Here is a 16443-nt window from a genome sequence, read left to right on the forward strand (position 1 = left end):
CATCTAGCAAAGTACCCATCAATAAAGCATATAATTTCTATATTTAAAATGTAGATTAGCCTGCTAAAAGACTATTTTTTTTTTAGGTTGATTGGCTACAAATTAAAAAAAATCAGCTGTATAGCATCGCATGTCCATGAACGACCCTCCATCCAATACATCACGAACCATCCAACTGACTCACCCGTCTTTCTTCTATTAATGTCCCGATACAGACGATGTGCTAGGTAATCTCCTATGCGATCCAGCTTGTCTGGAGAGTTCATTGCATACCACATAAGCTTATCCATATTTGATTTAACCAATCCATCCTGCATAAGAAAAGAACAAGATTAGGTCTCTGTTAGTAGCAGAAACACTAATTTTCTGTCAGTATATCCAAATAGTATCTATATAACATCACAAAATAATTAAAATAAAATTACTATAGATTACAAAATGTCGTGAAAGCAACTATGAACTAGTTATGTACAGTACTGTACTGTATTCGATGTTATTGCCCTAAAAAAATAAAATATAGAAATGGATGGCCAAAAATATCACAAGTAAATGGAAAATCAGAGAAAGAAGATTGGAGAAGAAGAAAAGGACAGAAAATAAGAACAAAGATGAAGACGTGAGCAAATGCATAGATCTACGATGATATACAGTACTGTAATTGGGATAAAAACTTTACACTGAAAGACAATCTTTACATAAAAAACAAAATCTGATAACATACATATAACAAGACCCATTCACACACACAGATCAAACAAATTCCATTAACCTCCAATTCCCGACTACTTCCTGTGCTCAAATTGCCAAATATGATTTTCCATTATATGTTTTTTTTTAACTACAGTATACGTTTTTCATGCGTAACACAATCCAGAACTTTTAAATATCAGAGCAGTTTAAGGGGTTCAAATAACGACACGAATATACGTTTTTTATGCATAACACAATCCAGAACTTTTAAATATCAGAGCAGTTTAAGGGGTTCAAATAACGACACGAATATACGTTTTTCATGCATAACACAATCCAGAACTTTTAAATATCAGAACAGTTTAAGGGTTCAAATAACGGCAAGAATCCCACCTCAGGTACGGCAGGGAAGATGTTGTCCACCAGCCTCTTGTAGCGTGGCCGGAAGGCCGAACAGCACCCGCAACAACCTGCAACACAAACACTAATATAGTCAACCACAATACACGCACAACTGATGCTTTGCAAGCAGTGTGTTCCAAATTGGTTTTACAAAAGTATCTACACATTTATGTATTTATATACCAAGATACAAAAGAATTATATTTTGAAAACCTGGTTTGCAATGTATGTAAAAATGAGTGAGCCACAAGACCTCATTTTGTATAAGACAGTACTATAGTACAGTACTCTGAACACACTCAAAAAACACTGCTTACCTGGTAACCCATTCACCAGCATGACAGAAAATAAAAGCACATTAATTAGTACTAAGGTACCAATATCACCAGCTACCAAATACTAATGACAAAAGCCACAACACATTCTTAAAAAACAGAACTGAGCACACTATTAAAATATGCAGTAACTCAGGAGACTTGTCATCAACAGGAACACCCTCCAGTTTATCAGGCAGATGTCACTAACAAGCACACTGTATCCAGAAATATATATATCACTTATAATCAGCACCACTAAAAATTACCTTTTCATAAACACAAGCATACATGGGATTTTAGCTTCAAATGGGAAATTTTAGCAGAACAGAGTATTGTACTTCACTTGTGTTGATTACAAATAATTTAATAGCATTAACCCTTTCACCATTGGGTAAAAAGCTCACTATTTGTGCTCATCCCCATTAGTGATCTTTTTGAGCTATATCACTCAGTTGCATCTTATGCAAGATCCTGCTGGTCCATGAACACCAACTACGCAGTCACAGGACAGGCCTACAGTTTGTACCAGAGCAACAGACCTTTTCAACTGCCCTTGTAGGCTCGTACTGATGCAAGGAATACAATGCAGACTCGGACCAACTTAATGTAACATCTAGCAGGTATATTTATGTACAGCACTGTATATCAAAAGCTCTTCTGAACACAACTTGGCATTACAGAGACTGCCCAGGCTGCACTCTTGATAATCACTAGTTTCCTTGTCTGGCCGCTACTTCAAACTGCCTCCATGTGGCCCCCACCTACGTATACAGTGTGCAGAATTCCCTGGCTTAAGCCACTTCGCATTCTCACTATGCAGTCAAGTAGGCGGAGAATAAAATGCCTTAGTTAAGCATACATACTTTTTAAGCTTCTTTGACTCATTTGCACTTCCAGCTTCCACCGATGTCCACTTCTTCTATTTTCTCTTATTTTAATTAAAGAGGTTGTCCTTGTACTGTAAATCCTGTCTAATCCTCTCAGTATTTTGTACAGTATCTCTAATGTAAGCTCCATATATTTTCTTGAAAGAGCTTTTGTTCAAATATAAATTACCTTTCTTATGTTTGTCAGAATCCCATATGCCTCTTATGTAATCCTGTTTGTGTGCTCTTCTAGTTTTAGTGATGGAATTATATCCACTCCCAAGTATTTTTCTCCGATTCCTGTAGCTGCCCTTTCTTTATGGTGAAGATTCCTTCTGATCTTCTGATTCCTGATGCCTTTTCTCATCTATATTACTGTACCTAACATTTACTTGGGTTGAACATTAACAGCCATTTACCTGACCACTCCTGGAGTTCATCAATGTTTTCCTACAGCATTCTACAGTCTCCCTCAGATTTTTTTTTTTTACACAAAGGCAGGTACAAGAGTAGACAACTCCTGACTCCTTTTAGCAGGCTACGAGCTTTCTCTTCCCATAGTTTGTGATAAGCCTTACTCTATGAGTTTTTCCTAGAAAATGACCAATCACTTAGCAACCATGTCCCAAATTACCTGCAAGGTGAACAGAGGTGACCAGTTAAGGATTGGTGCCCAGTCAGTCCTACCTGGTTATCTTGAGATGATTTCAGGGGCTTAGCGTCCTCGCGGCCCGGTCCTCGACCAGGCCTCCTTTTTGTTACACATCCCCAGGAAGCAGCCTGTAGCAGCTGTCTAACTCCCAAGGTACCTATTTACTGCTAGGTAACAGGGGCATCAGGTGTGAAAGAAACATATTGCCCATTTGTCTCCACCTCCACCAGGGATCAAACCCGGAACCTCAGGACTATGAATCTAAAGCGCTGTCCACCCAACTGTCAGGCGCCCAGTTGGCGCCTGACAGCTGGGTGGTCTTAGTTCCACGGTCAGTGCTCAACCTAAACAAAATCGCTTGCAAGTCATTCTCTAGTGTTTTGCAAGAATGAATGTTAAGCTTGTTTTAATTTAGTGCTTCCTATTTCTTCTTTTTCAATACTGTACAGGGAAAGCATCTGAATTCCTCCAGATTTCTGGGAACCTTCAGTGTAGTGTTTTACCAAAAATTTAACTTAATTTATTTTATAACCCTGAAACCTCTTTCCAACAGCAACAGTGATACCCAACTAGGTCATACTGCCTTCTCTAGTGACTATTATACTGTCTAATGTTGCTTCTGGCTACAGATCATCTCCAGTGCCTTTGTAGCAGTAGGGCAAAACTGCTCTTTCCATATTACTTGATATCCACTTTAAAGATCACATTCTCTTTGGCAAACACAAAATCAGATCAATTGAAGGTGTTCAGCAAGGTGATCCTCTAGCTCCTCTTTTTCTAGTAATTGGAATTAACAAAATTTACAGAGTAGAATTCCTGAAACCTGCAACTTCAAGAACAAGAGGTTAAAGATTGAAACTAAGGAAACAAAGCTGCCAAATGAACATTAGAAATTTAACTTTTGAACACAGTGACAGCTGGAAGGAGTTAAGCGAGGTGGTGAAGGATGCCAAAACTGTCAGGACATAGTTTCAACCATCATATGACAAAGAGTACTGGGAAGACAAGACACCACAAGCATAGCTCTCATCTTGTAACTACACTTACGTAATACTGCAATCTTATTTAGTTAAGTACTATTCATTCCCAAGGAAGCTGGTAGCTGCATAATATTTGGTTCCTAGGGAGCTGGTAGCTGTGTTTATTTTCAATGGCTTAGTAGCTGCATTATATTTATCATCAAAGAGCATGTAGCTACATCACAGTTTTACCCAAAGGGCTGATGATACATTGTAAGATGTCCGATCATTCTTTGGCCAACAATTTCCCCATATCAAACTTCATGGAGGCAAAGCAGGATAAACAAACATCCTTTCCTTCCCTTTTCCTCTGTGTAAACACATCATATGGTTTACATTAAATGCTTCCTGGTGAAAGGGTCAACTGAAGATTCTGTACAGCCTAATAAAAGCAACTACAGTAAAACACAGGAGTTTTACTGTATACAATATACCTAAAGTTTAATAACTTTCACAGCTTATTACTACATGTACTGTACAGGTATTACTACATGTACTGTACAGGGAAAAAAAGGACTACTGAATATGTTGCACAGACAGTGAACCATCAACCTCCACACTGTTTTCCAATATTCCTGTGCAAAGAAAGGCACACATAGACATCATCACACACACACACAGTGATAATATATTGAACACACTCCTCTAGAACCCTCCTAACATGCTTTGCTGCCCCACACCTCTGTGTATGCCTTCTCCACACCTCCGTGCACGCTTTGCTCACATCTGCGTGTACGCCTTGCCCACACCTGCGTATATACCTTGCCCACACCTACATGCATGACTTCCCCACACCTGCGTGCACGCCTTCTCCACATCATATGTCCACTAAAAAAATTCACAAATCTACAACCAATTATTTCCTGTAGCTAATCTGCACCATTTTTGTTACCACTGCATTCTAAGTCTACGTTATCATTACAGTACTAGATAACCCAATGCAATCACCTACTCCATGAATGCACTACTGTACTATATGCTCGGCCCACAATGGCATAAGGCATGCCACTATATACCACATAGCACTAATATGCAACACCCACTGAGTAGTAGCTCACGTAAAATATGCAAGTGGTCACGTAAATTACTCAGAATTTTACAATATACAGATACTGTACGTTAATTTACCCGACATAACACAATTGCAAAATTATTGTCTTATTGTTCGGTAATGTATTTACATAAAACTATGATTACTTATATCTAATCATTCAAATTAATAATGTGGTAACAGCGGGCACTAACTTATGGTGAACCTTATGTCAAGAATATGATTTTCTTACAATAACTATGGAATTACAAGACTGTGTCAACAGATCTTACTTTGGAGAATACTAAAAAAAAAAAATAATAATTTGAGTGAACAAATGAAACATGAAGCACTAAGTCTAACCAGGATTCCAGCTCAACCAAGGGGCAGCACTCCTTCATAAAATACAAAACAGCATGGAGTGGGGGCCTCTACAAGACACTATGGAATAAATCGCTGGATAAATTACCTGTAAAAAATCATCTAATTGGGAACAGGGTCCTCTACAGTACTGGAAACTAAAGCTAGAAAATGACAATTCACAAAGGAAGATGACCAACAGGACGCAGGGATTGTCTAACAAGGACTACAGGGGTGATTCACTGACGACGACTAGGAAGAAGACGTGTCCAAAGACTCACATGCAGCATCTGGGCACTTGATAGCCACCGCCTCCACGACATCCGAGAGCCGCTCATGTTTAAAGCAGCATCTCAGAAACGAAGACATTCTTGAGACGACTATTTCTGGATCCCTCAGGGGTGAATTTAAGACATTTTCAACTCACTGCATATTTGTAGACTGCAGGTGGTGGTGGTTGCTTTTTTTAGCCGGTTTTTCAGGTACATTTACCAAGAAAAATATTTTTACTTCCAATTTCCCATAACACAAAGCTTAATTTGAATTATACACTGAATATTTTCTAATTAGTTATCATACAGTATATTGTTTACTGCAAGCATATATCACTACATATGCAAAGACCTTTGGCATTTTCTTGCGCACGTTTTCATCATTATCATAGTCTGCTACTGAAATGTCACTCATTCATCACAGCACTGTATCTTGGTCAAGATCACATTTCACTCGTCGCCAATTTCCAGGATCCGTATTTGCATTCCATCCATGTCACTGTATTGGGCCTTAGGGAGGAATACTACATTAGCCACATCAACTTACCCAAATTAGAAATGTACTGTCTCACGAATTTCATTCTCCAAACTCGGAGACAGGTTCATTAACTTACATTCACATAGCCAAGAGGTACAAGAACAAAGGCATCTCATGGACATTAATTCACAGTAATTAAGCTAACAATATTTTTTAATTAAAGTACAGTACTAAAATGGATATATTTATGCCTATGCAAGAGGATGCAGAAGTAAACTTCTAACTCCTGGTAACAGGCTTAGAGCTTTCGCTTTCCAAAGCTCATGGCTAGCCATACCCTACTAACTTTTCCTTAGAACACGACTTTCAAGGCTGGAAGGACAAGTACATTGCTGTTACAAAAAGCAATTAGCAGAACAGTAGTTATTAACTGTGTAGCTGTTCATCTTCAATCAACATTCATTTGGAACGGAGCATTCTTAGAAACTATTGCAGCTAAAAATGTTCAAAGTTGGATTTAAAGCCGAGAAAATTGCATTCATTATATCCAATGAAGCTAAGTTACAGCTCATTATTAAGATCCTAAACACCCAGAGGTCAAACGACACAATATTTTAAGTGCAGTACATTAGTAGCAATTTTTTCTTATATATATGACATTTAAAACCATTGACTAGTTCTTCTTGGCACATAACCATCCAATTTATGAGATAAAACAGTATAAATGTATGGAATAGGAGCAGCCTTTGTTAAGTCTCTACACATAATTAATTTCTTTAACAATACATCAGGACATTACTTTAAAATCTCGGGTATGACAGGTGTGTGTGCTATAAATAATTATTCTCAACTATCTAATTTAATCATAAAATAAACTTATTCCCTACCAATCTTGAATAATTTAAGCCTGCATCAACTCGCCTGTCCATTCCCCTCCCGCTGAAAAATAAACAAGTAAGGTTGAGGGGAAATTGCCAGCACTTAACCCAGCTGGTGAGGGGGTCCCCCCAAGAGCTCCCCCCCCCCATCACACTCTTGCTTTTACCCACCCCACCCACCTTCCTCACACACTACCTTACCCACCCCAACCACCTTCCCCACACACTACCTTACCCACCCCACCCACCTTCCCCACACACTACCTTACCCACCCCACACACCTTCCCCACACACTACCTTCCCCACACACTACCTTACCCACCCCACCCACCTTCCCCACACACTACCTTACCCACCCCACCCACCTTCCCCACACACTACCTTATCCACCCCACTCCTGCCATTATCCACCCCACCCACCTTCCCCACACACTACCTTACTCACCCCACGCCTGCCATTATCCACCCCACCCACCTTCCCCACACACTACCTTACCCACCCACCTTCCCCACACACTACCTTACCCACCCACCTTCCCCACACACTACCTTACCCACCCACCTTCCCCACACACTACCTTACCCACCCACCTTCCCCACACACTACCTTACCCACCCACCTTCCCCACACACTACCTTACCCACCCCACCCACCTTCCCCACACACTACCTTACCCACCCCACCCACCTTCCCCACACACTACCTTACCCACCCACCTTCCCCACACACTACCTTACCCACCCCACCCACCTTCCCCACACACTACCTTACCCACCCCACCCACCTTCCCCACACACTACCTTATCCACCCCACCCACCTTCCCCACACACTACCTTACTCACCCCACTCCTGCCATTACCCACTCCACCCACCTTCCCCATACACTACCTTACCCACCCCACTCCTGCCTTTACCCACCTTCCCCACACATCACCTTACTCACCTCACTCCAACTTCCATTAACATAATCCCCTAAACGATGAAAACTATTTGGCAAAATACATTCTATAATAAATGCTTTCAAACATTTGTAGCAGAACTTCAGAATCTGCATTCAGTACTAATATTCAGTACTGGGTGAGGGGAGAGAGACAGAGCTGGGTGAGGGGAGAGAGAGCTGGGTGAGGAGAGACTCATTCAGTCTAATATTTTCCACATGTAAATTAGGGATGAGTGGCGCTGCCCAATACCATCACTATGGCGGTATATTCAATCAGAATGAGCAACGCTGCCCAATAAACTTGCTCTTCGGCTCAAAACAAAATAAGAGAGAGAGAGAAAACGACGTGCCACTCCACAAGCCTCTGCACCACTTGCTATATTCCCCAGACTGAAACAAAGGGATTACCTCCCCCGAGGCCTAAACTAGGCAAGAGTGAACAAGTTCCGACTGTGTGGAGGATACATTCCCCCCTTCCCATCCCGCCACTAAAAGCAGGCCAGAACCGCGTGTCCAATTTAAATCTACTAGGCTAGAAGCGGTCACCGGAAATTGCCGACAGCAGACCTTGACAGTAAAAATGAAGCGACAGATACAACCGGTATATATAGTATAAACAAATTGAATGCGTAAAAACTAATGTTTTTTTTCTTTGTTAAAAGATACGAGGATATGTGATACTGTAGCTGGGTGAGGAGTGAAACAGCTAGGCGAGGGGAAGAGACAGATGGATGAAAGGAGAGACAGAGCTGGGTGAGGGGAGAGACAGAGCTGGGTAAAGGGAGAAACAGCTGGGTGAGGGGAGAGGCAGAGCTGGGTGAGGGGAGAGGCAGAGCTGGGTGAGGGGAGAGGCAGAGCTGGGTGAGGGGAGAGGCAGAGCTGGGTGAGGGGAGAGGCAGAGCTGGGTGAGGGGAGAGGCAGAGCTGGGTGAGGGGAGAGGCAGAGCTGGGTGAGGGGAGAGGCAGAGCTGGGTGAGGGGAGAGACAGAGCTGGGTGAGGGGAGAGGCAGAGCTGGGTGAGGGGAGAGGCAGAGCTGGATGAAGGGAGGATGAGAGTAAGGCACCACAAGAGGAAGTATGTATATATAGTCTCGAGGCCAGAAACACTGTTTCCCGAAAATCAACGCACCAAATAATGCATCTAAACTACCAAGAGTAAATATACACTTCCTACAGGGGACACGTCCTTATCGTAGACAAATAATATCTCCTCTCACACACACAAAAAAACATCCAAGGACTGAGGGAAGCATCAAACTATGCATAAAGATGGCGATACATGATGCTAATACTGCCATACATAAATACTAATACAGTACACAGCTACACCCATCAACACCCCCTACACAACTGAGCCTATTAGTACTCTCCAGTCAGGCTTCACCGGGATCAAACTTCCAGCTCACCAGCACCACAGGGAACGGTGTAGGGAAATGAAAGGAAGGGAGGGACGTGGGAGATGGGAAAGAGAGAGAGAGGGGAAAGATAGAGAGGAGAAAAGAGAGGGAGAACAAGGGAGATACAGGAAGAAGGAAGCAAATAGAAAAACGTATAGTAGAGGGAGCAGGGCAGGCAAGCTACCTGTCAATAAGCAGATAGGCTGTCAAGTCAGGTGTATTGTCCACTCGCCGAGGCTTGACCTCTCTCACCCCCCCCCCCACCTCCTCTCTCTCTTTCTCTCTGTACTCACCTGATTGCGTTTGCGGGAGGTCGAGCTTTGGCTCTCTCGTTCCGCTTCTCAACGGTCAATCAACATGGTGTACAGGTTCCGGAGCCTAAGAGTGTTAGTTACTGCTAGGTGAACAGAGGCATTAGATGAAAGGAAACTTGCCCGCCCTTTTTTTTTTGTCCCGCACGGGTATCACCCGTGCTACATAGTATGTCTTGTTGTGCCCTATCAATGCCCCTGATAATTTTGTATGTAGTAATCATATCCCTCACTCTTCTTTCTTCCAGCGACTTGAAGTTTATTTCCTGTAGCCTTTCGTGGTAACTCATACGTTTCAATTCTGAGATTCGTCTGATGGCATACTTCTGAAGTTTCACTAACTTCGCCTTGTGCTTGACTAGATATGGACTCGACGATTGGGCCGCACACTCCAGGATTAATCTGACATATGTCATATACAAGGAAGAGGGAAGGGCACTATCAGGGGAAAGCATCAGCCATCACGACTATATAGCACTGGGAAGGGGCCAGGATAAGGATTTGGGATGGGACGGTGGGGGAGGAATGGTGCCCCAACCACTTATGGACGGTCGGGGATTGAACGCCGACCTGCATGAAGCGAGACCGTCGCTCTACCGTCCAGCCCAAGTGGTTGAACTATACAAGGAAGAGATATATCTAAAGTGAAGTTTAAAAACAAATGAGCCAAGCGGAACAAGTCACATCAACCATAAACAGACGCAGCACAGCTACAACTTTTAGTGATAAACACATTAATTAGAGCGCAAACACAAACCACTAGACTAGTCCCAGAACTAAGAGACATGAGTTACGAGGAAAGGCTGCGGGGAAATGCACCTTACGACACTGCAAGACAGAAGAGTAAGGCGAGACATGATCACAACCTACAAAATCCTCCGGGGAATCGACCGGGTAAACAAGGATAAACTATTCAACACTGGTGGTACGCGAACAAGGGGACACAGGTGGAAACTGAGTACCCACATGAGCCACAGAGAAGTTAGAAGGAACTTTTTCAATGTCAGAGTAGTTAACGGATGGAATGCACTAGGCAGTGACTGTGGTGGAGGCTGACTCCATACACAGTTTCAAATGTAGATATGACAGAGCCCAGTAGGCTCAGGAATCTGTACACCAGTTGATTGACAGTTGAGAGGTGGGACCAAAGAGCCAAAGCTCAATCCCCGCAAGCACAAACAGGTGAGTACATGTACAACAGCCAGAGAGAGAGCCACAGCTACAAAAGTCACATATGTGACAGTTCCGGCTGTCATGGCTGTAGCGAAGCATCAGTCACAGGCGGAAGTGGTTGCAACAGACGCGCACAGGCCCACGCCACCGTGACTTCCGGCGCCTGCAAGACCAAGTCACGGTCACCCGACACGACCAGTAACCAAGGTTAACACAGGGCGGCGGCGGCGGCTCGCAAAACCCAAACTCAAAATAAACAATCTACGGGCTCACCATAGCCCGTGCTACTTGAAACTGTTTGTTCCAGGTAGCGAATCTTAAACAACAACAACAACACTCCGCTCCCGCGCCTCACCAGCGATGTGTCTGGGGTTCGAGTCCGGGTCAGGGAGGATTGTCTGGTCGTGAATCTTGAACTTTTCGCATCTATTCCCCAGCAGTAATTGGGTACCTGGTTGTTAACCGAATGGCGGGTCGTATTTCAGGGGAAAATAAGACTTACAGATAAGACTTACCATGAGCTATCGGAAGGAAGGGAAGGGAATTATGAGGGGGGGGGGGGAGCGCAAAGCCTTTACGACTATATAGCACTTGGAAGGGGTCAGGATAAGGATTTGGGATGGGACGGGGGGAAGGAATGGTGCCCCAACCACTTGGACGGTCGGTAATTGAACGCCGACCTGCATGAAGCGAGACCGTTGCTCTACCGTCCAGCCCAAGTGGTTGACAGTATATATGGTAAGGTATACATGGATGATGAAAGTGTGAACAACGGCTACCTGCTCAAGGTGGACACACAGCACCGCTCCTGTGCTAGGTAAGTCCACTACGGGCTCACCATAGCCCGTGCTACTTGCCCCGCTCCTGTGCCAGGTAAGTCCACTACGGGCTCACCATAGCCCGTGCTACTTGCCCCGCTCCTGTGCCAGGTAAGCTACGGGCTCACCATAACCCGTGCTACATGGAACTTGTTCCGAGTAGCTGAATCTCCAACATGCTCACGGTGGTCTCCAACCCAAGCTCTTGTCTCACAAGAGGGTCTCCAACTCCAGGCGAGGGAGAACGCCTGGCGACTTGCACTCCGCCAAGATGCCATTAAATTATCCCTGGCTCCTGGGAGGAGAGCTGGTGGCGCCCAGCCTTACATCGCAGAGACCCCTGGCGCCAGAGACTGACTCTGGGTGTATGTATGGTTGTATAAAACTCAATAATGGTCAAAATATCTCCCAAGTCTTGAAAGTATTCCACTTTTCTTCTGTAGATGAAGTTTTTTTTGTTTAATGCAAGTGTTTTTCAATCCTAATCTTGTGGATGGGGTCCGGCCCCCTAGATGTACTAGAAAGGATTAAGGGATTAGACGTGAACCCGTTCTCATGACTTAAGAAGCATCATAATTCAGGGGGTTCAGCCTTACTAGAAGCATTCAAATCTATACAGCCACCTCATCTACATCGAGGCTAATGCATATTAGTCCGAATATCGCGGCTCTCTTTTTAATTTTATTAAAACGCTAGATTTTTTACCCTGTGGACGATAAGCCTCAATATGTAATGAATGAACCGAAGTCTACAACACAGCACTAACAAGGACTTCGGGGTGAGAATATTTTGAGCTACCTCATCCCTTTATGTGTATTTTACCTCAATAAACGGATTTCAATGTCAACACGGACTGTGCTGGCGGCCGTACGAGCAGCCCCCATGGCGGAATGGTCCTGCTCCTAAACACTGATGATGCTCTCCAGTGAAGCGAGAGTGTAAGTGTGATAAATGTGTATTATGTGGTAGTAATATATATGTACTTGGCCACATGTTCACTTCGTGAGCCCTTATATGCATCTAACTTTTTCCACTACCACCCACAGAATGGGTATGTGGTCCACTACCACCCACAGGATGGGGTATGTGGTCCACTACCACCCACAGGATGGGGTATGTGGTCCACTACCACCCACAGGATGGGGTATGTGGTCCACTACCACCCACAGGATGGGTATGTGGTCCACTACCACCCACAGGATGGGTATGTGGTCCACTACCACCCACAGGATGGGTATGTGGTCCACTACCACCCACAGGATGGGTATGTGGTCCACTACCACCCACAGGATGGGGTATGTGGTGCACTACCACCCACAGGATGGGTATGTGGTGCATAATAAAATGAACTAACCTATACCTGTTCACTGAGCGGCCAGGTACCAGATAACACATAATATATTCCACTACAAGAACCAGCGGGAAATACACGCCTCGGATCACCTAATTTATAATACATCTGTTAAGTCATTAGTACTACAAACAACTACATACATTACTATTGTTTGTTTGCAAATTAGTTCATTACACTCATCCTGCGTTACAAAGATTCCCGTCAGGGTGACACTAGTTGTTAAGCCAGTAACGATTTGTCAAAGAAAATTAGGATAAAGTACTTGCCAGAAACGCTATGCGTATTAGTGGCTTCACAAAAATGTATGAACTCTTGTATATATAAATACAAAATTAAAACACCTTTCTGGCGCATCAACTTTAGGAAATCCTGGAACTGTAGGTCAGGCTGTGGTCAGGCTACACGCAGATATCTATCTATCTATATCTATCTCCGTCCGCCCGTTCGTTCTCGCCTAGATGGGCTTGAAGGGTCGAGCATCAGTTCCTTAGCCCCACCTCTAACATTTTGTAGTCGAATGCTATGAGCATGCAATTATGTATCGAGTTAGGCTGTCTTCAAACAACTTCCTCCTGTAAATAAGTAAATAAGCTCCATTTATTTACAACTAATACTGAAGAAAGTCTCATTTATTTGGCTCCTGCGTCTCAAGTATCCATCTGTGCCTCCACCCCCCTCGTTTTGCTGTTATTAACTGACATTGTTTCTTTCTCTATTTTGTCAATTCCGTTAAAATGTAGTTGCGACTTGTCTCCTGCATCTCCTCGCCTTCCAGCCCGTCCTTCTAAGGTTTCCCAACGTCAAGAAACTGTCCTACTAACCTACCAGAGGACCCAAAACAGAAAATGGGACAGCACGTAAATTTCGCGAGCCGCTAGTACGATTTTTAGCCTTGGGTAGAGTATACGTCAAAATGCGACGGATGGGTTGCATGCTTCTCTTAGTTCCTACATCTCTCAAGAGGGAAATGCAACTTCCTTGAGCTCTTAGTCTGTGATCATTTGTAGTAGTGTTTATATTATTGTTTAAGATTCAGCTACTGAGAACAAACGTTCCAAGGAGCACGGGCTATGGTGAGCCCGTAGTGGACTTACCCGACACATGAGCGGGGCTGTAACTTGCTATGTAGTGTTTATAGTTTCCTCGAATTTTCTTTCTCAGGCTTTGTGGGGGGACGGGGAAAGGAGGGGGGGGGGGGCGGGTGGAGAGATGTGTTTCGTCTTATTTCTCCTATCACGTCCATCCCTGTCAACCAAATCCGGGAAATCCTTGATCACGATTGCAGCCAGACAGGTGACGTCAGCTAATATCCACAGTGCTCAGCTCACGCACCACCACCACCGCCAGCAGCACCACCACCAACACCACCACCGCCAGCACCACCACCACCGCCAGCACCACCACCGCCAGCAGCACCACCACCAACACCACCACCGCCAGCACCACCACCACCGCCAGCACCACCACCGCCAGCAGCACCACCGCCAGCAGCAACTAGCACAACCACCACCACCAACACCCGCAGGAGAAAGCCCCACACGTCACGAGGCTCAATAGTCACCAAAGGAGACAATAAGTATTGTTTTCTAGTAGTTTCTCATTGTGAATATTGTTTCTCAACTCCTCGGTATTGTTTCTCAAAGAGAAACAATACCAAGCGGTTAACAACTATGTAAAAAGTGAACCATATTATATATATATATATATATATATATATATATATATATATGCGAACAAGCCTGAATAGTCCCCAGGCGTATATGTAACTGAAAACTCCACACCCCAGAAGTAACTTGAACCCATATTGAACGCATAGGAGCACTATGCAACTGGTGTACAGGAGACCTTAACCACTCGACCATCACGACCGGACAAATGATGGTAGCCGAGGCTATTTCCCCATCATCCCGCCGGCGCTCTGATAGCCTCGGCTTACCATCATCTTATATCTGGTCGTGATGGTCGAGCGGTTAAGGCCTCCTGTGCACCAGTTGCAGAGTGCTCCTGGCAGTATGGGTTCGAGTCACTTCTGGGGTGTGGAGTTTTCAGTTATATATATATCTTTTATGTCATTTTAGAGATAAAAGAATTTAGACAAATTCCCCTTTTCCCTGTCAGAGGAAAACGTCACGGGAACTTTACAGACCTAACATAAAATAACAACACCTAGTCAACAATTTTACAAACATGACATTGAATATCACAACAAACAAAATTCTTATATAGCACTATATTTCCCCAGCATTGCAAAATACTCCACAAGGCAGAACACCTTCAGTAAACGAGGCAAAGGTCACTCCTACAGCACAGGAGCACGTACACACATGACTTCAGGCAAGAAACCAGTTTCTTGGAACAGAAGACCCATCACTGTTCCTCTGTTGCAAGCATTTGGATATAAAAAACTTTCCAAGATCACCCCCTTAAGGCTAAAGTATATACAGATATTCGCACAACTTTGCTACAATTTTTGTTTTCGTATAGTTCACATGATGAAAGGAAACATTTTGAATAAACTAATTCAATTTTACATCTCGCTTCAAGGGGAGGTTATTAAACATTCACTCGTGATAAGACTGTATACACGTATTTACATGTTATCCAAAATCTACGTATAATATATATATATATATATATATATATATATATATATATATATATTGTTCAAATTTGGGTGAGCGGGGAACGTGGGAGCGCAGCCCCCCTTATCAACACCCACACAAACTGTCACTTGGCTTCATCTCCCTGGCGTCACTCAGGTGAGAGACCCCTCACAGCAACAGCCCGAGGGACACCACTAGAGAGAGAAAGAGAGGCAAGCACGTCAATAAACGGGGCTAAGAGATGACGAGAAAGCGGCGCCGCACGCACGTCCTCCCCTCACCGCTGCCAACGACACACTGACGAGGCGCTGGTCTTCAGGGTTGCCCGATCCAAATTGCTAAAAGTAGCGAGCTGACGGTCAAAAAGTAGCGAATTTGCAAGTAGAGTAGCCCAATTTTGTGTTTAATCAAATCAAATGTTTATTCAGGTAAAAGTACATACATACAAGATGAGTTACAAACATAATGTTAGATCTCTAGATAGCGACAGTACATACAGACAGACGACATTCAAATTTAGTAAGTTTATCTTCCTTCTTTGATAGAACAGACTTGATGCTCATCTGCTGATGACTTACCTCCGATATATTTTGTCTGTGTTTTAATGTTTCACTGTGTTTCTTTAAACCACTTCTATGAGCTCTTATCTCAGTTCTACAAACTTTACAATATGCCTTATTTCCATCTTTCACTTCAGCCAATCACTTTTCAAACACGGGATCCTTAAGCCAGGACATCTGAAACACTTACCCATTTTTCACTTCTTTATCTTAACACTTAAGCAAATTCTAAAAGTAACAGCGGCAACTTCTTTTCTATATGCGGTAACTTGTGTCGAACTATCCTTCTGGAGGTCAGAGCCACACTTAACAATGAAAGCA

At 43.6% G+C, this 16443-nt stretch overlaps 1 protein-coding gene across 7 annotated transcripts in view; it reads right to left on the reverse strand.

The window, feature by feature from the left end:
* Positions 1 to 16443, reverse strand: part of stmA (Protein EFR3 homolog stmA) — a 51848-nt gene that overhangs the window by 25341 nt on the left and 10064 nt on the right. For 4 of the 7 annotated variants that reach the window (XM_069309618.1, XM_069309620.1, XM_069309619.1 and 1 more), the window contains exons 2-3: positions 1084 to 1160; positions 185 to 311 (exon numbers count right to left, since the gene is read on the reverse strand). In XM_069309618.1, coding sequence (XP_069165719.1) covers positions 185 to 311; positions 1084 to 1160 — 204 coding nt within the window. Of the gene's footprint in view, positions 1 to 184; positions 312 to 1083; positions 1161 to 5617; positions 6119 to 15782; positions 15800 to 16443 lie in introns of those variants that run through there. The other 3 variants (XM_069309622.1, XM_045763319.2, XM_069309621.1) reach the window with 2 other exon arrangements.

Source organism: Procambarus clarkii, chromosome 65, assembly GCF_040958095.1.
Source record: "Procambarus clarkii isolate CNS0578487 chromosome 65, FALCON_Pclarkii_2.0, whole genome shotgun sequence".
Lineage (NCBI taxonomy): Eukaryota > Metazoa > Arthropoda > Malacostraca > Decapoda > Cambaridae > Procambarus > Procambarus clarkii.